The following is a 22,244-nucleotide window of genomic DNA, read 5'->3' as shown; positions in this document are numbered from 1 at the left end:
GGATTCTCCAGGCAAGAACACTGGAGTGGGTTGCCATTTCCTTCTCCAATGCATGAAAGTGAAAAGTGAAAGTGAAGTCGCTCAGTCGTGTCCGACTCTTAGCGACCCCATGGACTGCAGCCTACCAGGCTCTTCGGTCCATGGGATTTTCACACGCTGCAGTAGTACCCAAAGCTAAATATACCATGTCTTTTTTCTGGACTAACAGGTAGTGTATAAAAGGTGCTAGACAAAAAGATGATTCATTTCCAGGGATGGTTGGTGTAGGATGGCTAAAGATTTCTTGGATGCAACCCAGAACTATAGCTACTTAAAACTTAGAAACTATTTCTGGAATTTTCCATTTGACATTTTTGGACTGCAGTTGACCCCAGGCAACTGAAACTCTCTTTCAGGACAGACTACTACATTGGCTGGCAAACGCTTTTTTATTAACCACGTGACTCCTGTTAAGCCGCTTAAGATTCTTTAGGCCTCAGTTCCCTTTATCATCTGTAAAATGAGATGTTTGGACCTAAAGTCATCTTTTCTAGTTCCCTTCCTTCTCCGACATTCTATGAGTATAAGAGAGGAGTCCCCTCGTCTGAAGATACCTCCACTTTATGGGGCGGGCCCAACGGTGACCGCATTCAAGTTTGAGACATTTAAACTATCCCACGAACAACCAACTGCAGCTCAAGGAGGTTAAAAATGACGGGCGATGAAAAGGGGGCGGGGGGAGGAGATGAAAGAAGACGATGCAGAAGATACAAATGGAAAGATAAACGGTATGCAAATGACATAAGTAGCATGCAAATAACTCAAGAAAACCATCAACCGGTAACTAGCATTTACGAGGCAGACGAAATTCTGCTGGTCTTTTGAGGATGCAGAGGTAAGACATCCTCTGGAGGCGCTCACGGAAAGCCGGGCTACACTTTTGGTGTTTCATCTAGACATAAAACTTCCATCTCCCTAAAAGCCCTGGCTGTGAGAAACGTAAGAAAAACTGAGAAATGAAAATATCACAAAATGCTTAAGTGTGCCAAAGACAACGTGGAAACTGTCTGGAGACAACTGGGACCACCCCCGCCCCGCCCCCCAAGCCTAATCCAGACACACAAAAGAAACCGCCAGCGCCTTCGGAAACGCAGTTTTCTGTTCTCCGCCAGCCAAGCAAGCGGTGGCGGAGACCCGCGCCCCCGGCTGCCCCCGCCTCGGCCCTCGGGCCTCGGAAGTGACGCAGCGCGCCCCGCCCCCGCCGCTAGATCCGCTGCTGCTGCCGCGGCGGGCGGACCTGCAAGAGGCGGCGGCGGCGGCCGAGGCCGAGGGAAGATGGCGGACGGTGTGGACCATATAGACATTTACGCGGATGTGGGCGAAGAGTTCAACCAGGTACGTGTGGGCCCGGGCTCACGCCGCCGAAGTGGGCGGTGCTGCGGCCGGGACGCGGACCTCGGGCCCGCTGCGGGCCACGAGCCGGCGCGGCTGCAGACCGTGCGCCCTTGGCGCCTGTGGGCCGCGCCGCCCGATCCCGGCGCAGCGCCCGCCTCGCCCCTCGTTCTACCGCGTCGTTTCGTGGGCGGCGGGCGCCGCCACCCTCCGCGGGGCCCCGAGCGCGGACGCCGGCCACTGTGCAGCCGCCGCCGGCTCCTCCCTCGCCGCCGCCTCGCTCCCCATTGTTGGAGGCCGGCGGGCGCTTCCCGCCTCGCTAGGCCCGGGCGGCGGGGCGGCGTGTGCGCGGCGGGGAGAACGGGCCGCCCCTGCGCCCCCACCCCCGCGGCTAGGTGGAGGAGGAAGCCCAGCGGGGCGCGCGCCGGCCTTCTCCTTGCCCCCGGCCCTGCCGCTCGGGCTCCGATTCCTTCGGTCGGTCCATTTTGTGTCTCTGTCGTCACTCGGTCGCCTCATGGAAGGCCGTGTTCACGGCCCTTTGTATCCCGCGCGCCCAGCTTCCTGAGCTCCCCTGCCCACGTTTGCTACAGGTTTCGGCGTGGCGCCGTCCCTCTCCTTCTCTCACTCTTTGGGAAGACGGCTTCGGTGCGGGCACGTTTGCAACAAGTCCTTTGACTTTCGGACCCATGGATCGTGTTTTGAAAGTCGGTGCACTGGCCCTACCTCGGTGGTCGAGGGCTTGCAGTGCCTCCGGGGCCCAGTCGTTCTCGGTCTTTGTGATGAAAATATCAGTGAAGATAGGTGGCCCGGGCCCAAAGGAAGACTTGGAAGCGCGAGGGTTGGATGGAACAAAAAAGATGGTAGCTCACCAAGAGAAGAGATCAGAATAGTGATTAAAGAATCTCACCCAAAATTCACATGGTGTTTGTTAGTTTTATAGCTGTTTCCCGATTTCCGAAAGCAAAATGTTTACTGTTCTCCGAGGGGTTTGGAAAGGCTGGAGAAAGTGAGAATGCAAGGTTTTTCCGGTATCTCATAGGCCACAGTTGCCTAGAAGGACTAGCCGCGGAGCTATGATGTCTGATGTTGTGCATCCTTGCAAAAGGTTGTTACTAGAGCAGTGACGTTTAAGCTGTAAGCATTCTGGTCACATCTACTGTCTTTTATATAGTAACACATTTAAAAAAAGCAAATTGTGTTTAACTGCAGTGTTCCTAATAGCTTTCTTACATTTTCCAGGTCCATGTGAGAAGCTTAGTAAAATTCTGGTTAATGTGTTTTTGTGGGGTTTTTACCCCTCCGTTAAGGATTTTATTTGTGCAAGGAGTTTAAGGATTTTTTTAAATAGGGAAAACTAGAAATCCGGTTTTTTTTTTTTTTTTTTTTGAGGGATGATGGTGCCCTGTTGTTTAAATATTAGAAGAAAAGTTCAATTAGCTTTAAATGTTTTCTACTCCGTTAAAAAAGAGAGTATATTTAAACGTAACTCATTGTTATCAAATGTTAAGTTTTAAAATCTTTATTGTGTTGCGCTTAAATTTTTTTTTGCTATGCCTGAGTTGTGTCAGTGACAATTTAGAAAGTTACCTTGAGTGCTAAACACAGTCGGATTCTAATGCTTTTTTTAAGATCAGTAAACAAAGACCTCTGGGAAATTTCTTTTCCTTTTATTTATCAAATGAGTGTAACATTCCATCGACAGGAGGTCCGTACCTGCAAGTAAAAAAACAAATGTTCAAGGCAGTCTTCATTAGCTCTCTTCAAGAAAATATATTTCCTTTTGTCTTTCTAGTCACAGTAAAGGAAGAGCTGGACTACAATTTTAGAAGTTGAGCATTGTTCACAACCTTTTAATGAAATAACTTTTTAGGCTTTTGCATACTTAATGTGGGATGGGCATTTTTGTCATCTGTATAGCTGGATGGAGTGATACTTGCTTATCCCTGTGCACCAGCTAGTGCTGACCGAACAGGAGTTAAGAAGAGATTAAAATTTGGTAGCCCTGATGAACTGCTTAATAGGGTTCTTTCAAAAATAACATTTTGTGGATTTTACCTATAGCATTATATTGCACATGTATTTGAATGGTTTTTACCTCTAGGATCTTTATACTTTTGAATCAATTAATGGCATTAAATAGAGGGTTTGTTTTTGTTATTATTTTGGGTATCACTGGCCTTTGTAATCTACTGCTTGCTGTGATAATTCCTGTTCACAATATGGCCATAAATAGATAGTTGATGGTTTTTTAAGGTACATTCTTAATTTTTAAAAATGTTACTAGTATTGAAATATTTACCTGAAATTTTATCAAAATTAGAAGCAACTACAAAATTGTTGGTTGATTTAATTTGCATTCTTATTAGCTGGTGACATTACTTCTATTGGTTGCTAAACTGACTTTATTTTGTTATAGTTGAGTAGAATGTTTTGCTAAGTATAACGGGTTTTATTTCGGCTTCTAAACTGTTGTAAACATTTAAAAAATCTCTTCATTGTGAGCTGTAGTTTTAATTGCATTGTATACTTCGAAATTCTTTGTAATATATGTGTTTTTTATTTTTTCTGTTTTAAATAATTATACTTGTATGATGTTTATTTCATGTATATACTTTGGTAAAGAGCAGTGTAAACCTATTTCAAAAAGTGAGACATTCAATTGTCTTAGAAACTGTAATTTGGAGATGGTGTGAGAAAAAAGTTATTGAAGCTATAGAACAGCTCCTTTCTTCACCAGATGAATTTAGAATGAAGAATAAAATTGGAGAAGGGAAGAATGCACAAGGGCCTCAGTTATCCTTTATAGCTGCTCTTTAGTTCTTAAATTGAAGATCTTTGGATGGAACCAAATTGAGAACAGTTGCTCAAGTGAAAGAATTTGAACTCCTTCCAAACCTCTATATTACTTGGATTTGGAGTTGAAAAGAAAGCTGTTGGTTTCAGTCTCTCACTGAATTGATAGTGTGTATCAGTGCAGTTTGAACTGGAATTTGTACTTCAAGGTAGTAGTTACTAGTCTCATATTTAATAATTACAGACTTTTATTTTGACCTAAACTAAACTAAATTTATTTTAACTCAGTTCAGTATTTTATATGCCAGCAAGGTAGGGCTTCCCTGGTGGCTCGGAAGTTAAAGCGTCTGCCTGCAATGCGGGAGACCAGAGTTCGATCCCTGGGTCAGGAAGGTCTCCTGGAGAAGGAAATGACAACCCACTCCAGTATTCGTGCCTGGAGAATCCCATGGAAGGAGGAGCCTGGTGGTCTACAGTCCACAGGGTCTCAAAGAGTGGACAGACTGAGGGATGTTCACTTTCACTTTCAAGGAAGGATACAAAGTATATATAGTGTCTAGACTAAGTGCACTGTAGTGGGATTACATAAAAGATATGACACACTGACAGGTCATGTGTTACAGAAACCACTCTTCTATGTCTGTCTGTATGTGTAAACTTTTGTTGGCAGAGGAGAGGAGAGGGAAGTCAAATTCTGAACTTCAGGAAAGCTTATCCTGGGTGCACTGAAGTAGTGTGTATTTTGCTTGTTTGGGGAGCAAAGCCCTTCACGTAGAATGTAGTTTTTGATGTACCTGGTGGTAGGTCACTGAGAGCAGTGCTCATTCAGTGATCTGACATTCAGACTTTAAAATGAAAATGTATGTAGATAGCGGGAAAAAATTCGTTCGGAAGTTACAGACGTAGACATCCTTATAAATGTACTTGTCTTTATATCATGACTCATTATACTTTACATTGAGTTATTGTGTGTCTACTATAGCCAATGTTTAGCTAATTTTGGAAAATAAGTTTTATTAGGCAAATATCTGTGAAATCTTATTTCCACCAAATTTATATTGAATAGAGAACCCTTTAAGATAAGGCATGTAAGATGGAAACTGAAGTAGGTAAAGACTGATTCAGAAACTTGGGTAGAAATGTTTAGGGGAGCTGTAACTCTTAATTATTTTATTATTTATAAGTAGTTCATTCTGTTGTTCACTTTGTGATTTATGTGCCATATTTGTAGTACCAAATTGGCTTCCTTACCATTAGTTGAGCTTTTAACAGGGATTGGAAACTGATTTTAATATCTACTTGAAATGTAAACAAAATCAGAAACTGAAATATTTTCTAAAAAGATAGGTATGTATTAGATTATCTGTTTTGTGGATTTTGTGGGTTAGTGTATTCTTTTCCATGGTATAGAAAACATTTTATAAGTGCAAACTTGTATTTTGCTTGTATTTCTCTAAATGGAATTTTTTTTTTTCCAATAGAGGAACTTTGAACAAGTGGCCTTTGCTGTGACATTAGTGGTGGTAACATAATGCAGGAGTGGCATTAATACAGTTTTAGGAACACCAAAAGTAGTGTTGTGCCTGTCAGGAAGAGTGAAGGTTACAGGACAACTATCACAGTCTTCCCAGTAATGTACAGAATATCTGACATTAAAATTACGTGGGAGGTGATTAACAAAAGTATGTCCCTCTTCAGAGCAAGGGCATGGTGATAATGAAAAAAAGGTTGAGAAACATTGCTTTTAAGAGGAGCTGATTGAAATTTGGTTATTTTACTATCTGTCTTAATTTGAGTGTTGTCTCTGACCTGGCTACAGCTACTCATTTGTCGTGAGGAACATGAATGATCTTGAGATGCAGAATCTTGAAAGGCTACCTTGCCTTTAAAATAATTATTGTAATTAAATGTAGAAAATGAAATAACTTAGTGGATTTTTTTAACAAACCCTAAGAGCTGTTGCCTACTGGAAGTTAAATATAGTGTATAGTTCTATTGGTTATTAGTTGCTATGAACAAATTGGGCAATATTTGTAATCTAAAATAATTAGAGGGGTAATATTGATTATTTTTTGTTTTTGAGTACCTTTAAAATTTCCCAATGGTAATAATTGAAAAGACTGCATATAGAACTTGACACTGTTGACTGTTACTCTTTGACAAAGTTTGTCCAAATAGACTCTCAGAGCTCACCTTCTTTGTATGTGATCTGTGGTGGTGGTGGTGTTGTTTAGTCCCTAAGTCATGCCCAACTCTTTTGGGACCCCGTAGATTGTAGCCTGCCAGGCTCCTCTGTCCATGGTATTCTCCAGGCAAGAATACTGGAGTGGGTTGCCGTTTCCTTCTGGGGATCCTCCCGAACCAGGGATCGAACCTGGGTCTCCTGCATTGCAGGCAGTTTCTTTACCACTGAGCCACCAGGGAAGCCCTGACTTGTGATACTCATTTTACATAATTTTAGAATGTGCATGTTTTCCCCCTTTTAGAGTGGGAACAGAAAGTAGGATGTGTTCTGTATATAATTATTTTTTTAATCTGGAGGATAGGTGTGATATGGTGAAGTTGAAAAGGAAGGTTACTGATATTACAGAAGAGTGTGTGTTTTAAGTTGCCTCTTAGTAATGGTGGTAATGTATTCAAATTCATTAATATTTTTTCACCAAGTCCAAATGCATACCATGGGGCTAAAAGTATAGGCTGTGGCCTTGGAACTGAGCGAAGCTAACTAGTCTACTTGGAAATCAAACCCCAGGACTGTGGTCTCAGTTAGCATCATATTTCAATCAGTTGGAAGCAGTCCAACTACCAGACCAAGTGACTGATATTAAATATTGGTAGAATCATATCAGTATGGAAAATTGATTAGTATCAACACAGGAATTCAGGGATGGACAAAAATAGTAAGTTGTGACTCACCAGGTTAGTGTAGCTGCAGTTATTATGCCTGTAAATTATTGTCGACTTATGTGAACATTTTCCTAGATTTATAACTAGTGAAAAGTCAAATAATATTTCATCAAAGTATAGATTGAAATACTTTTAGTGCTACTATTAATAACCCTTGCATTCTGTTTTACTCTCCCTCAAACCATATATTGTGATTATAGTCTCTGCAGAGGAGGATGGAAACACAACTCCTTTTGAATAATAGTAACAATAATTTACTTGATGTGCAAAACTGGATTGCGAACGATTTCAAAGTGCCTGCTACCCCTTGTGGGAAACTTTGGTATCTTAAGTGTGTGGAATCAACTGCTGCAGCCGTGCCACCTGAAGCTTTAGCTACACTGAAACTTCTTAACAAAACTCAACCTTCTTTTTTCTAATTTTTACTATCACTGTTTTTTTCTAATTTTTTTTTCTTTTTTCTAATTTTTACTGTCACTATCACAATTTTTACTATCATGTTCCTTGGTTTCAAAAAACTCAGTTCTCAAAGGTTATTTTGGTACTGCTGTGGAAAGAAAATTATGGCATTATTCAGTGATTTGTGGTCTTAGTTTCTGCCCATTGCTAAAGAGGGCTTTCTTCTCTGACGTACCTTAAGATTTTGTCCCTTAATAAATAAGTTACATACATTCAGCCTCATAACAATATTGTTATGTAGAGATTCTGTTGCATTATCAGCGAATTGGATAACTTCATTATGCAGAAGATTACCTGATATGCTATGTGTTATGAACTGATAAGTGGTATATTTCCCCTTCTAGATTTTTTTTTTCTTTTCCTGTTTCTTTAAAAAAAAATCTTTTTCTGGCTTCCTTCTGAATAGCAAAACAAGAACCATGTTCCCTTGGGACTCTTATTATAACAGTATTTTGTTGATCTGTTCATAGTCATATTATTCATGCCTTTTTTCAATGTCATTCTTTATCCATAAAATGGTTAGTTCCTAAAACTATTAGTTTCTCCTTATCTACCATTTGTATTCATTCTTACTGAATTGTAATAATGGAGAAGATAAGAATTATATTCGTTTTCTAAGCGTAATTGCCTTTCTTTTATTACCTTGACAGAGGAGCCTGGTAGGCTACAGTCCATGGCCTCGCAAAGAGTCAGACATGACTGAGTGACTTCACTTTCACTTTTCAGAATGAAGTAGTTCACATCCATTTAGATACTTTGTGGTGGAAAGGAAGATAAAAATAGAGCTTTTCCTCTGTTACTGGCTAGTCAAGCCAGTGGCCCAGTAACTGTTACCAAAGGCAATTTAAATGATGCTCAGTGTTCTGCCACTACCTGCATTTCATTTTTATTGTGCTTATTTACAGGTTGAACCCTATTTTTCTATTTTTCTCCTGTTCACATATTTGCTTATTATTCATTTTCCTTTTACTTGCATATTACTTAGGCATGTAAGTGGCATCTCCTAGCCTTGTTTTAATTCTGCTGGTGACACTTGATGGCAAAACTTTACTAGATTCTTCCGTGTTCATGTCCCTTTTCTCTTGACCATGTAGATGTTTTGCTAATTGACTATATATCTAAGAAGTCAGGTAAGCATTAACTCTTTGTTGACTGAGAATAATAAAACTTAATATAGATACTAATTTGGATAGTTTAACCTGTATTTTCTCTTTCCCTTGTTCATTTATTGTGACATATAGAATCATTACATAGCCATATTTCTTTATCCCTTTCCTGTGGCTTAGCTTACTATGCTTTTTCTAAAACTAACAGCTTCCACAGAATTGGGAAGCATGATCCTGAATACTATAGAAAATAATAGTTGTATTTTTCTGCAGTTAAAAATATTATTAAAGATTCATAATGGCTCTGATTTCTGTTTGTGATATTTTTGTATTGAAAATTTGTAGTCAGTGTTGTTACTTTGAGTATTTCGCTTCCATGAAAAGTTCATTATTTTATTTTGTCTACATGTTATTCTGTTCCTAGAGGAACATTAGTTCTTATAATAAGTATCAGTGGGGAAATAGGATTCATTGTATAGAAATTCACTTTATAGGCACTGTTCAAGAAGTGCCGTAAAGTGAAAGATTTGTACTGAGATCTTTGACCTATGTCTTCTACCAAATTTTTAAAAGAAAATTGTTGAATAAATTTGCATTCACATCTGTTTTAGAAGTCGTCTGACTATTGTATAATCTAGAACATTATTTCTGTATCTCAGGAAGCTGAATATGGTGGGCATGATCAGATAGATTTGTATGATGATGTCATCTCTCCATCTGCAAATAATGGAGATGCCCCGGAAGATCGGGATTACATGGATACTCTCCCACCAACTGTTGGTGATGACGTGGGTAAAGGAGCAGCACCAAATGTTGTCTATACATATACGGGAAAGAGAATTGCATTGTATATTGGGAATCTAACATGGGTAAGTGACTTGATTTGAATTAAATCCTTGGTGATTGATTTCAAACTATTCCAGTAGTTAATTTTTTCTCCAGTATATAAAATAAGAATTTCAAGTTATTAAATTGGTTCTAGATGCTTCGTTATGCACCAAGGGGGGGACATGCATGTACCTTTTAAATATAGTAAGTACCAGAATCTTCTAGTTCTGAATTTTGTAGACATTCAACTTGTTTTGGTAGAGATTCCAGTTAAATGTAGTTCAATTATTTTATCTTTTACTACTCCTACACTTCAGCTATCTCAGTTTACAAAGGAAAATGCTCACATAAAGGCTCAAACCAGGATTCAGTAATGTAGGAGAGAAAGATACACAATATAATTCTTGTTTTTAAGAGTTTTCATTATTCAAACCATAATTACACACATACTGAATTTCATTTTTGCCCTTAAATTTGAAATCTGATTTACAGAAATACTGCTATTATACATTGTATTTTAATTTGGTTTATGATACTACAGTAGTAGTAAACCTACAGGTTTATTGATTGGAGTTTCATTAGCTGAATGTTTAGTAGTAGTATTATCTGTGTTTTATTAGCATTGAATCTTAAATATTTACTAAAATAGTCCGGTAGAGTTTTTGCATTTCTATTTAAAAACGTTTATTACACATACTTGAAAATTTAAAAATTGCCTAGAAATCAGTTGTTACTGTACATTTCCTTAATAGTATTTTATTTTAAATGTTTGCATATTTAAAAAGCTGGCCAATCTCCCATCATCTGAGCAATTTTTATAATGTTGGAGACAGTTGTATTGTAGATAAAAAGAGTGTGGTTGCTGAGGAAGACTGAGTCTTGGCTCCTACATATGTTTTATAACCTTGGACAACTTCTTTAACCTCTCTATTGCATAGAGTGTAAAATAGGAATTATATGTAAAATGGGACTTCTGTGTTTTGAGAATTAAATATTTGGTAAAAGGGTATGGTAGGCACTGAATACACATTAGGATTTTGTTTTGTATACTTAGAAACATAAGGTGGAGTTTATTTCCCCAAATAATTTCTTTTAAGAAAAAAAGCGGCAGGTGAGATTGGTTTATTGAAAATTTAAAGTCACAGCAGTTGAAAGCTGGAAGAGACCAAAAACTCATTAAGGGTTTTCTTTTTTTAATTCTATATTCTCTCTGAGGGTATGTACCTTCTATTTCCAAAACTCTTATCAAGGGACGAAAGTATGTCTTCAGGTGCTTTTGTGCTATTTAAAAATTGGAGACTGACTGGCGGTAATTGTACATAGTTTGCACTAAGGATTAATTTTGTCTGTCCTGAGTTTACCCTTACAAACTAAATTGAAACAATAAAAATCTTAGATATGATGGTTAATGAGGGGGAAATATCTTGCAGTGGACAACAGATGAAGACTTAACTGAAGCAGTTCATTCTTTGGGAGTAAATGATATTTTGGAGATAAAGTTTTTTGAAAATCGGGCAAATGGCCAGTCAAAGGGGTAAGAATTTTGTTTTAATTCTTTTTTTTTTTTTCACCCAATGGGAGTTTGTAGCTAACAATTACAATTTTAGGGGTGACTTTCCTTGAAGTTAATACTTATCTACACATGTGTAGGATGTTTCTTTTCTACACTGACAGGAGGTTCTTGGGCAAAGATTCATACTCATTTAATGTATCCTGTGATCTACCTCCCTAAAACTAGTGGAGCTGGGAGATTAGGTCTCTTTTCCAATTTTCCTGCGTTTTCTCCATTGTGGTTGAACAATGACAGTTTGAAGAAGCATCACTATCCCTGTGGTTAAGGGGTATTGGAAGATGGGCCACTGAAGAATACTGTAGCGTGGATGTTTTGCATTATTTTTTTAACTATTAAACTACACAGATGAGGTAGGAGACTTATAAAATCCAGATGTCCAAAAGTAAGACAGTAAAAAAATAGAATGTCATCATCTGTAGGTGATTACTCTTGTCATTTTAGTGAATATACTTTCAGGTATTTTCCTAGTGCTTTATTTTTATTGCAAAAATAATAGGATTGCAATTTACGTTTTATAGTGTGTTTGATACACCGTAAAAAAATTAATAAATATACATCTTCTCTAATGTATTAGTTCTTTCCATCATACTTTGCTACTGTAACTAATTTTACCATTCTTATTTTTGGTTATTTGAGTTTTCAGTTTTTGTCTATTAGAAATAATGTTTTATTTAAATCTCTGGTATAGATTTTGGATTTTTTAGAAGATAATTTGCTAACTACAGAATGATAAAGTAAAAAAAAAATGCTTAATGTACTTATTTAATATCCAGTGTGCCAGTGTGCAATAACTAGGAATATTTTCAAACATGTGCAGAGTCTTGACTGCTTTTCATGAACTCCACTCTACTGCCTGGTCCAAGCCACTGTTATCTCTTACTTGAACAGTAGCTTCCTACCTGATGTACCTGCCTTCACTCTAATTCTCTACAGTCTACATAGAGACATAGCAGAAGTTGAAAAAAAAGTGACATCAGTATTTGTCTCCTCAGAATGTTCTATTGATTGTCCATTTTATTCAGAGTAAAACCCAGAATCTTCACTGTGGTCTATAAGGCACGAAGACCTGTTTTCCCCACTCTGTTACCATCTCTGACCTTATCTCCTACTGCTGTTTACTTTGCTGTGCTGCTCAGCTACATTAATTAGTCTTTGCTGTTCCTCAGACATATTGCTACTTGAGACCTTTACACTCTTTCTTCTGTTTGACTGACTTTTCCCCAAAATATCCACATTTGGGATCTTTTCACTTCAATCAGGATTCTGCCTGAGTTCCCCTTATCTGGCCACACTGTGCAAGAGCTTCGACTCCTATCACTGTTCCTTTTTCCTCCGCTTTTCTTACATTGTATGTTACTTGTTTATGGTCTTGTCTCCTACTAGATTTAGATTGTAAGTTCCAAAAGAGCTTTGTTCACTATTGTATTCCCTAACCCTAAAGTGAGGCATGGCATATAGGAAGTGGTGCTCAATTAAATTAGTGAATTAGTTAAATTGTCTCTAAATGTTGTGACCCAAGGTAATCTTGAATCAAACAGCAGACTTTGTTGACCAGGATCTAATTAAAGGACCATTTTGAATACTAGGCAGTAAAGACTCCTAAGAGACCTTCTGAGAATAATTTAGAATATTATATAACTTTATGAATTGACACTCATTCATTTTTTTCTGTTCTAAATTTATTTTTCCTAGTGAGATACAATTCACATAATATAAAATTCACCCTTTTAAAGAATTAAAATCAGTGGACTTTATTTATAAAGTTGTACAACCATTATTATTGTCTATTTCCAGAATGTTCTGATCACCCCCAAAAGAAATCCTGTGTCTGTTAGCAACTGTCTTTGTGGATTTGCCTGTTCTGAAGAGGTATCATAGAGAATGTGGTCCCATGTGCCTAGCTCCTTGCTCTTAGCAGATTTTCAGGTCTCATCATGTTGTAACATGTGTCAGTACTTATTTTTTAAAAATATTAATATTCCACTAAATATTATACTATGTGAATATACCACATTTAAAATGTCAAAAATTTAGAAATTCTGAAAATTTCATCCATCATTTGGTGGACATTTAGGTGGTTTCCATTTTTGCTATTATGAATAAGGCCCCTATGAATATTCATATATGAGTTTTAGAATGAGCATTTTTTTTAAGGAAATTGTTTCTTTTATCTAAATAGATTACACTGTAGTTCCCGTATGATTTGCAACTGTTCCAAAGCCACCCTTTTATATAGACAGAAAAATCTTTAGTGAAAGAAGTTAAATTTATCAACATTTATAAAAATTTCTAATTTTGTTCTTAAGAATACTCCTCCTCTGTATTCATGTACCAGTTTGTATGAACGTAATATTTTCAGTCAGTTCTGTTAGGTACATGTATACACTCAGGAGTTTTGTTTCTTTTGCTGCCATAAGGCTTGTAGGATTTCAGTTCCCTGACCAGGGATTGAACCTGGGCCATGGCACTGAAAGCTCCAGCTCCAAACCACTAGACCGCCAGAGAATTCCCAGGAGATTTATTGGATCATATTTTAACTCTGTTATATTCAACCGTTTAAGAAGCTACTGGGATATTTGTCAGAGTGTCTGTACTATTATGTATTTTTTCATCAAGCAGTGTATGAGGGTTCTAGTTTTTCCCACATCCTCACTAGCACTTGTTAATTATCTTTTTGATTAGTGGGTGAAGTGGTATCATTACGATTTTGATTTACATTTTCCTGTTAGCTAATGATATTGAGCATCTTTTTATGGTGATGTTATTCGTAATAATTAAATTTGGGTTCTGGAAACAACCCAAATGCCTGTCAGTTGGTGGATTTTGAGGAAATGTGGTATATCTATATAATGAAATATTATTCAGTCATGAGAAAGAACTAATCACTGACACATGTTTTAACATGCATTAAACCTTGAAAACATCATGCTAAGTGAAAGAAGCTAGTCCCCATGAAGGACCACACACCGTGTTATTCACATTTAATGAAATGTCCAGAATAGGCAGATGTACAGATTTGTTCTTTAGGGTTGGAGGATGGGAGGAAATGGAGTGACAGCTGACAGTTATGGGGTTTTTTTTTTGAGTGATGAAAATGTTCTTAAAATTGATGTGGCTGTGATTGTAAAACTCTGAGTATACTAAACAAACAAAGCATTGAATTCTGTACACTTTGAATAATATGATGTGTTATTATAAAAAAAAGTTAGAGCTGGAAGTGTGACCATTGTATTCTAAGAAATATTTTGGGTTTTTTTGGTAGGTAAAATTAAATTCACATCATTTCATTTTTAATAACTGCAATAACAGTTAATCCCTCCTCACTTTCTACCCACATCCCTTTAAACACCTTCTAGGTTTGCCCTTGTTGGTGTTGGATCTGAAGCATCCTCAAAAAAGTTAATGGATCTGTTGCCTAAGAGAGAGCTTCATGGTCAGAATCCTGTTGTAACTCCATGCAATAAACAGTTCCTGAGTCAATTTGAAATGCAGTCCAGGAAAAGTAAGCACCCCCCTCAGAGGCTTTTATTAAAAGATGTGCATTTTAACCAGTCTTGTTAGCATTTGTTATATGTTGTATTGGAGAAGTCATCTTAATATTTATATTTAGTTCATTGGAGAATCCATTTTAGAAAATCCATGCTTTGAGTTTGATTTAAATTACTGATTATGACTGGTTCCGTGTACTGGAAACCTATGCCCATTTTTCTCTAAATGTTACAGACCCAACATTATACAACAGTGTGCAAGTTTTATAGCCCTGCCATTCTTATCCTGTCATTCCCATCCTAAAGAAAGGAAGAAACTACATTCTAATCCTTAGGTTGAAGGAAAGTTATGTGGATGTCTGTTATGGTTGGGGAGAAACTACTGATAACCAGAAAGTATTCGTTGATTTTCTGCTTGGCACCAAGACCTATCACCACTTGGTAAAGTGACTATAGAAAAGATTTGCCATTATATACTTAAAAATGTTATCACTTAAAGAGAGAAATGAATGATAATGTAATTAATAGAAATTTGAGTGGTTGTTTTTCTTAATGTTCTAGCACTTAAAACTTAACTGATGAATGTTTAAAAGTTTGAATGATTTATACTTACTGAAATTTAGATTTCTGTTAGAGAATTTTGGTCTTGGCTGCTGCAGAATACTGGTATTTTGAAAGTAACTCATTATTTGTTTATCAGAAATACATTTAAGCCTAGATCTTTGAGACTTCAAAAGAATTTAAATAGATGTGAAGGTTTTCCTAAATGGGTACTTCTCATGTAGTTTGGACGGGCCCAAGGCATCTGGAAGTTAGTAAGCAGTATACATAAACTTTGATTTAGAGTTGTTTCTAATATCTAACAGTGGTTACATATCAGATAACTATTTTAATAAATGCTATTTATGAGTATTTGGATATTTGCAGCTACACAATCAGGACAAATGTCTGGGGAAGGTAAAGCTGGTCCTCCGGGAGGCAGTTCACGTGCAGCATTTCCACAAGGTGGTAGAGGACGGGGCCGTTTTCCAGGGGCTGTTCCTGGTGGGGACAGATTTCCTGGGCCAGCAGGACCAGGAGGGCCACCTCCACCTTTTCCAGGTAAAATTTTTCTTAAATTGCCATGGATAAAATGTGTCTACCTAATACCTCTTTTCCTTTTCTCTCTTTTTCAAGTAATGCATTATTAATGTGACTTACTCTCCTTGTTATGCTATTTTTGGAATCCAGGAAATTTGATCAAGCATCTTGTTAAAGGAACTCGGCCTTTGTTCCTGGAAACTAGGATTCCATGGCATATGGGGCACAGCATAGAGGAATTACCCATTTTTGGCCTAAAAGGTCTTTATTTTTCTCCAAACTTGCTTGACTTATATATAGAATATTTACATCCGTCTTATTTTCTTACCTCTTAAAAAATCCTTTCAAGACCATTTTTCCTTGTTTCACTTTCTAGCTTGTCATCAGAGTAGACTATAAGGTGGGTGATTTCACTGTAAGAAGTGTGTGTATGCTGAAAGATGGAAACTATCTCTAAGCATTGTAATCTGTTAAAGTTTTTGTTTCAGTAGTTTTTCTTAAGCATTAAATTGAGCTAGTTAAATGTGTAAGGATATACTTCATCCTTGTAACTTGTTAGTATAGCGTTTACCGTATGGGTTTCATTTAAAGAGAAAGAGTCTTGGTCTATGAGTTATGCTTTAAAAGTATAATTGTGGCATGAAGATTAAAACACCTTATTGAAGTGTGTTTTTTTTTTCTCTCTCTCTCTCTCTCCCCCCTTTATTCTGTAGCTGGACAGACTCCACCACGCCCACCCTTAGGTCCTCCAGGCCCACCCGGTCCGCCAGGTCCTCCACCTCCTGGTCAGGTTCTGCCTCCTCCTTTAGCTGGGCCTCCTAATCGGGGAGATCGCCCTCCACCACCAGTTCTTTTTCCTGGACAGCCTTTTGGGCAGCCTCCATTGGGTCCGCTTCCTCCTGGTCCTCCACCTCCAGTTCCAGGCTACGGCCCCCCTCCTGGTCCACCACCTCCACAACAGGGACCACCTCCACCTCCAGGCCCCTTTCCACCTCGCCCACCTGGCCCTCTTGGGCCACCCCTTACACTCGCTCCTCCTCCGCATCTTCCTGGACCACCTCCAGGGGCCCCACCGCCAGCTCCACATGTGAACCCAGCTTTCTTTCCTCCACCAACTAACAGCGGCATGCCTACATCAGATAGCCGAGGCCCACCACCAACAGATCCATATGGCCGGCCTCCGCCATATGATAGGGGTGACTATGGGCCTCCTGGGAGGTAAGTTAGTATGCGTCTGTAAAAGTAGACTTAGTATATTTGATCTGCAAAAGCTATTTTTCACTCTTGTCTGTGAAGTTTTAAAAAATTAGGAGCTTTCCCGATACATAATGTTGTGTATGTTTTCTCTTACAAGAAGCAGTATGATACGGTGAAAAACATACTGAACAGGGTTGGGAATAATTCAGCTCTACCACTTCCACAGGCTTGTGATTTTAGGGCAAGTCACATTATTTCTGTCATTTTTAAGTTAAAAGAGGTTGATAAAGATCCTGAAGCAAGCTAATGGGATCCTCAAGCTACTTTTAAAATTTTAACATCAGTATCATTCATCTACCATTGATGACACTACATAGAAAGTTAAAGTTTCTTCATTGTTTTAGAAATTAGGTCAGTTTATTAGATAGTATCTCATGCTTATCAGGAGTCCTGTATAGCAAAATTACTAACTTTTAATTAAAGTGGGGACATTAAATAATTTATAAACATCTTTGGGTAGACAAAGACTTGTAAAACACAGGCTTTATGGGAATTAAAATAGTTAATGGCCATCCTTAGAGAAAAGCTGCATGGAAACTAAAGTACTTTTAAAGCTGCTGCTGCTGCTAAGTCGCTTCAGTAGTGTTCGACTCTATGCGACCCCACAGACAGCAGCCCACCAGGCTCCCCCCGCCCCTGGGATTCTCCAGGCGAGAACACTGGAGTGGGTTGCCATTTCCTTCTTCAGTGCATGAAAGTGAAAAGTGAAAGTGAAGTCGCTCAGTCATATCTGACTCTTTGCGACCCCATGGACTGCAGCCTACCAGGCTCCTCCGTCCATGGGATTTTCCAGGCAAGAGTACTGGAGTGGGGTGCCATCGCCTTCTCCGACTTTTAAAGCTATCCATGCTCAAATCATAATCTGGAGAGCTGTGTTAATCTTTAAAAACTACTTGAATTTGTCCCCTTCAGTTTCTTGATTTTATATTCTTTTACTGTTATCTTTGAATTATTCTGTATTTCAGTTTGTCTGACAATGTACTGCAGGGATGGATTTGAGCATCTGCCTAATTTCATACAAGGGTACAGGGCCAGGGAAATAAATTTGATGTTGTAGATAAAGTCTTCTGACAGTTATCTATCCATAGACATTGTGCCTGAAATACTTTGTTTTCTTTTGAGAAATGTTATATCTAGGAAGGTAGCACAATTTTTCTTCTATTCAACTTAAATCCAGTGAGCACCTATCTGTTAAGTGTTCATTGTGTGGGAGTGGGTTAGGTGGCTTGGTTTGGTAAGTTTAGTTTGAATTGCATGTCTTTTTTCTAACATAATAGAATTTCTGTAGTACCAGTTTTTCTAAAAATATTTGTGTATATATACTTGGTTATTATTGAGTAATTTTTAATTGGAAGTGGGAGAAAACTGATTTTTTTTTTTTTTTTTAAAGAAATAGGATGGGTATGAGTCACAGAATTTATCTTAAATCATACATGGATGTTGGAAAACTTGTAATTTGGTTAGACTGCTTATAAAGTTTTGAGAATAACAGTAATACCTTATAAACATGCAGAAGGTTGTATTAGCTCTTCCTCATCTCATCTGAATGAACTGCTTCTGCTTGCCTTGATTCAGCATTCTACCTAGTAACTAATAACTAAGATGGCAAAATGTTTACCTTTTCTGTACTACACATGTAGTCACAATTTTTTAAGTTGTCCAGCAGCTTTAGAAAATCTTGGGATTTTGTTACTTTTTTTTCAGTAAATATTTGTAGGTACTGAGGGTCTTTTATTTGCCAGATATCCTGGGGATTCAGTGGGGCATACAAGATAGGTCTAAGATATTGTTCCTCCTGAAATTTTATTAGTTAGACATTTATTATTCTTCTGTTGTGAGTTGGGCTCTGTGCCTAAAGGATCCAAATATAAATGAAACCAGATTTTGGCCCTGGCTTGTGTAGGGTTGCTTAGATATACATACATATATAGACAGACATCAAAACAATTTTTTACATGGTTTTGTATGACTAAAAATATTTTATTGCAGTTATGTAGATATAGCATTTCTGACCTCCAGAAAGATATTTTTAAGTTGCTACTTTTATTTCAGCTGAAAGATAATAATTGTACAAGGGAATTTTTCATACACCTGCTCTGTACGAAAAATAGTATATTTCAATATGAGAAAATAACTGTTAGCTCTGAGGCACTTGTCAAAAGCAGTTATTTGAATTGCATTACACAGTTATGACTAATTTAGAATTTTGAGTATGATTTAAGGTTTATTTTGATTTTATAGGGAAATGGATACTGCAAGAACGCCATTGAGTGAAGCTGAGTTTGAAGAAATCATGAATAGAAATAGGGCAATCTCAAGCAGTGCTATTTCAAGAGCTGTGTCTGATGCCAGTGCTGGTTTGTATATTTCTCTCTGTATTCATATTTCTTATTTATGTTATTAGGAATGACTTAAAACTTTTAAAAAATGATTTTTGTTTTGGCTGTGGGCAGGCTTTCCCTGGTTGCAGCACGCAGGGGCCACTCTAGTTGCGGTGCACTGGCTTATCACTGTGGTGGCTTCTCTTGCTGCGGAGCACAAACTCTAGGCACACAGGCTTCAGTAGTTGCAGCACCCCGGGTCAGTAGTTGTGGCGCGTGGGTTTAGTTGCTCCGAGGCATGTAGGATCCTCCTGGACCAGTGATCGAACCTGTGTCCCCTGCATTGGCAGGCAGACTCTTTTCCACTGTACCACCAGGGAAGTCTAGGCATGACCCAAAGCTTTTAAGTACAGCTTTGAAGATGGGTCATCTACATGTAGTAGTTATTTTTATATTTCCCAATCATTATCTATCTTATATTTAAAAGGCATTGAAGGAAACTGTATGTCACAGTGTAGTGAAATACCCCTAATATAAACATTTTAGGTATAAATTTAAGTATTAGCCCTGACATTTAATGGCTTAGGGGCCTCAAGGCAGCTCATTTATTCCTATATTTACTAAATGATCACATGTTTCATACAGCTATAACAATAACAAACTTCATGTACATTAAAGCCTTTCCCAAAATGATGAAACTGAAAAAATTAAGACATCGTCTATAATCATTTTGAAGTGCTTTGCTTTTTTAAAATGGTTGCCTCAAATGGTTAGGTGATATTTTTGAAAACAAAATTTGTTTGACTTAAACCTCTCTCTTTCCACTCACAGGTGATTATGGGAGTGCTATTGAGACATTGGTAACTGCAATTTCTTTAATTAAACAATCCAAAGTATCTGCTGATGATCGTTGCAAAGTTCTTATTAGCTCTTTGCAAGATTGCCTGCATGGAATTGAATCCAAGTCTTATGGTTCTGGATCAAGGTAAAACTTTCCTGTCTCATGTCTATATAAAATTGCTGCTTTGCAAATAGAGAAAAATATTGTGTTTGGGACTCTATAGGACTTTGATTTTACTTATTACTGTTTATTTAGCAGCTAATGTGATTTTGTTGTTGTTTAATAAATGTCAGGTGTTTGCTTGCTTAAAACACCTCAAAGGCTTTCAGTTGTTGTCACATTCTTAGAATAAATGTAATAATGCAAATGTAAACATTGTAAACAGTATGATACAGTTTGCCTCATTATGTACCTCTCTTGCTCACTATTCTCTAGCAATATTGGTTTCCCTTTTCTTCCTCTTGAAACTCTTGTTTCTGTATTAACACTTGGTATTTCTTCTACTGGGAGCCCTTTTCCTTGATTCTTCACATAGCTGTTCCTTGTTCTTTTCTCAATTCAATCTTTCTAGGATTGAAGACCCCCTCTAGGAGGGGGTCTTCTCCCAGGTTATTCTGATTACTTATTTAATAATTCTTCTTGCAATCTGTTCTTTCTTATTGTTGTTAAGTATTGTTACTTATTGTTCTTATTTCTTTTCAGTAGAACACATTGAAAAATGGGAGGGGTCTTATTTACCTGTCTTGTTGATTACTGTGTTGGTAATGATGTAGAGAATGGGTGCTAAATAAGTATTTCTTGAACAAGAGAGTTTATGATCATTTCTTAGGGTTTTTTTTTTTTTAATTAGGCAATTCTTTTTTTGGCATTACTGCTAACGTTGAAATTTTACATAGTTTAGAAAGGTAAAGCTTAATCTTGACATGATACTTTCAGGTCTTTAGTATACTTACCAGGTGGTAGAGTCATCTTCGTTAAGCTAGGAAAAGGAGCTTGTCTTTGTCATGGTCCCCAACTTTATAATTATTAATTTTGTGACCCGGTTTAAGGATCTTTGAATCTGAACAAATTTTCATAGCTAAAGGCTGTATCTTACATAGTCTTTTAACTTTTTAAGTCCAGAATAACTTCTACCTTGGTCACAAGCTTAACACCTAATAATGTTTGCTAAGTTGAGCTGCCTGGTGCAGAAATACAAAATAGGGATTAAACTAATAGGCAGTTATTTCCTAATTGTGAATTTTAGAACTTAGATTAGTAGGATTTCTAAGATACATACTTTGGTTAACGTACCTGTTTTTTGTTTGTTTCTAAAGGAAGTTCATGCAGCGTTTCTCTTTATTAAATAACAGTGTGAATAATTTATCAATCTTTTCTAGTGGTCGTGTTTACTAAGTTTCTTCTTTGCGTCCCACCATGCTTCTCAGCACTACCATCCTCCAAGCATACATATGTATATATTTCTTTGGAAAGTTTCTTAGCAGGGTAGCACTTACGATGAACCATGGTTTGGCTAGTTATAAATGTAAGATTAATATTTACATACATGTTTACAGTAATGGGTGATAATTTTAAGTAGTTAAGTCTCATTGTGTATTGAGTGATTTCATGAATTTTATTTCTAAAAAACTACTTTTCTATATATTCTTTTGGTTAAAATACAAGTTCTATGAGATTTTCTCTACTTTACCTTTCTGCTTTTCATTCAGTAAATATTGCATGTCTCTTTTAGGCTCCTGGTTATAATAGATGATATGATGTATTGCCATGATGTGTCTGGTTCCCAATTTTTAGGTGAATATTTTTTAAAATGGGATTTCCAGTTCTTGGTTGTTGCTGAGTTGATAAATCATTATTGTCTGTTCAGGATATTTTAGTCTAAACTATATTTGTAAGTTACTTTTTTGCCTTGGGTATTTTTAAACATCAAAATACTAAATTTTAAAGCTAATTATGGAGAGCATTAATCCAGTAATTTCTTTTAGAAGACGTGAACGATCAAGAGAAAGGGATCATAGTAGATCACGAGAAAAGAGTCGGCGTCATAAATCCCGCAGTAGAGATCGTCATGATGATTATTACAGAGAGAGAAGCCGAGAACGAGAGAGACACCGGGACCGGGACCGAGACCGGGATCGAGAGCGTGACCGAGAGCGCGAGTATCGTCATCGTTAGAAGGTGGGTATTCCTTGTTCCTGTTGTTTTTAGCATACCTATTAT

The 22,244-nt window shown here is 37.6% G+C and overlaps 1 protein-coding gene across 9 annotated transcripts in view; it reads left to right on the top strand.

Moving 5' to 3' along the window:
* Nucleotides 1-1,216: 1,216 nt before the first annotated feature.
* CPSF6 (cleavage and polyadenylation specific factor 6) overlaps nucleotides 1,217-22,244 on the top strand; it is a 32,444-nt gene continuing 11,416 nt past the window's right edge. For 2 of the 9 annotated variants that reach the window (XM_070789319.1, XM_070789317.1), the window contains exons 1-11: nucleotides 1,217-1,374; nucleotides 9,296-9,505; nucleotides 10,895-10,998; nucleotides 14,394-14,539; nucleotides 15,453-15,626; nucleotides 15,756-15,866; nucleotides 16,319-16,823; nucleotides 19,104-19,219; nucleotides 20,015-20,168; nucleotides 21,757-21,818; nucleotides 22,010-22,202. In XM_070789319.1, the coding sequence (XP_070645420.1) occupies nucleotides 1,315-1,374; nucleotides 9,296-9,505; nucleotides 10,895-10,998; nucleotides 14,394-14,539; nucleotides 15,453-15,626; nucleotides 15,756-15,866; nucleotides 16,319-16,823; nucleotides 19,104-19,219; nucleotides 20,015-20,168; nucleotides 21,757-21,818; nucleotides 22,010-22,202 (1,835 nt within the window). In that variant the 5' untranslated portion in view covers nucleotides 1,217-1,314. The remainder of the gene's footprint in view (nucleotides 1,375-9,295; nucleotides 9,506-10,894; nucleotides 10,999-14,393; nucleotides 14,540-15,452; nucleotides 15,627-15,755; nucleotides 15,867-16,318; nucleotides 16,824-19,103; nucleotides 19,220-20,014; nucleotides 20,169-21,756; nucleotides 21,819-22,009; nucleotides 22,203-22,244) is intronic. The other 7 variants (XM_070789320.1, XM_070789321.1, XM_070789318.1 and 4 more) reach the window with 6 other exon arrangements.

This window comes from Bos indicus, chromosome 5 (assembly GCF_029378745.1).
Source record: "Bos indicus isolate NIAB-ARS_2022 breed Sahiwal x Tharparkar chromosome 5, NIAB-ARS_B.indTharparkar_mat_pri_1.0, whole genome shotgun sequence".
Lineage (NCBI taxonomy): Eukaryota > Metazoa > Chordata > Mammalia > Artiodactyla > Bovidae > Bos > Bos indicus.
The sequence above is the reverse complement of the archived record's forward strand: the minus strand, read 5'-3'. Positions and strand labels throughout refer to the sequence as shown.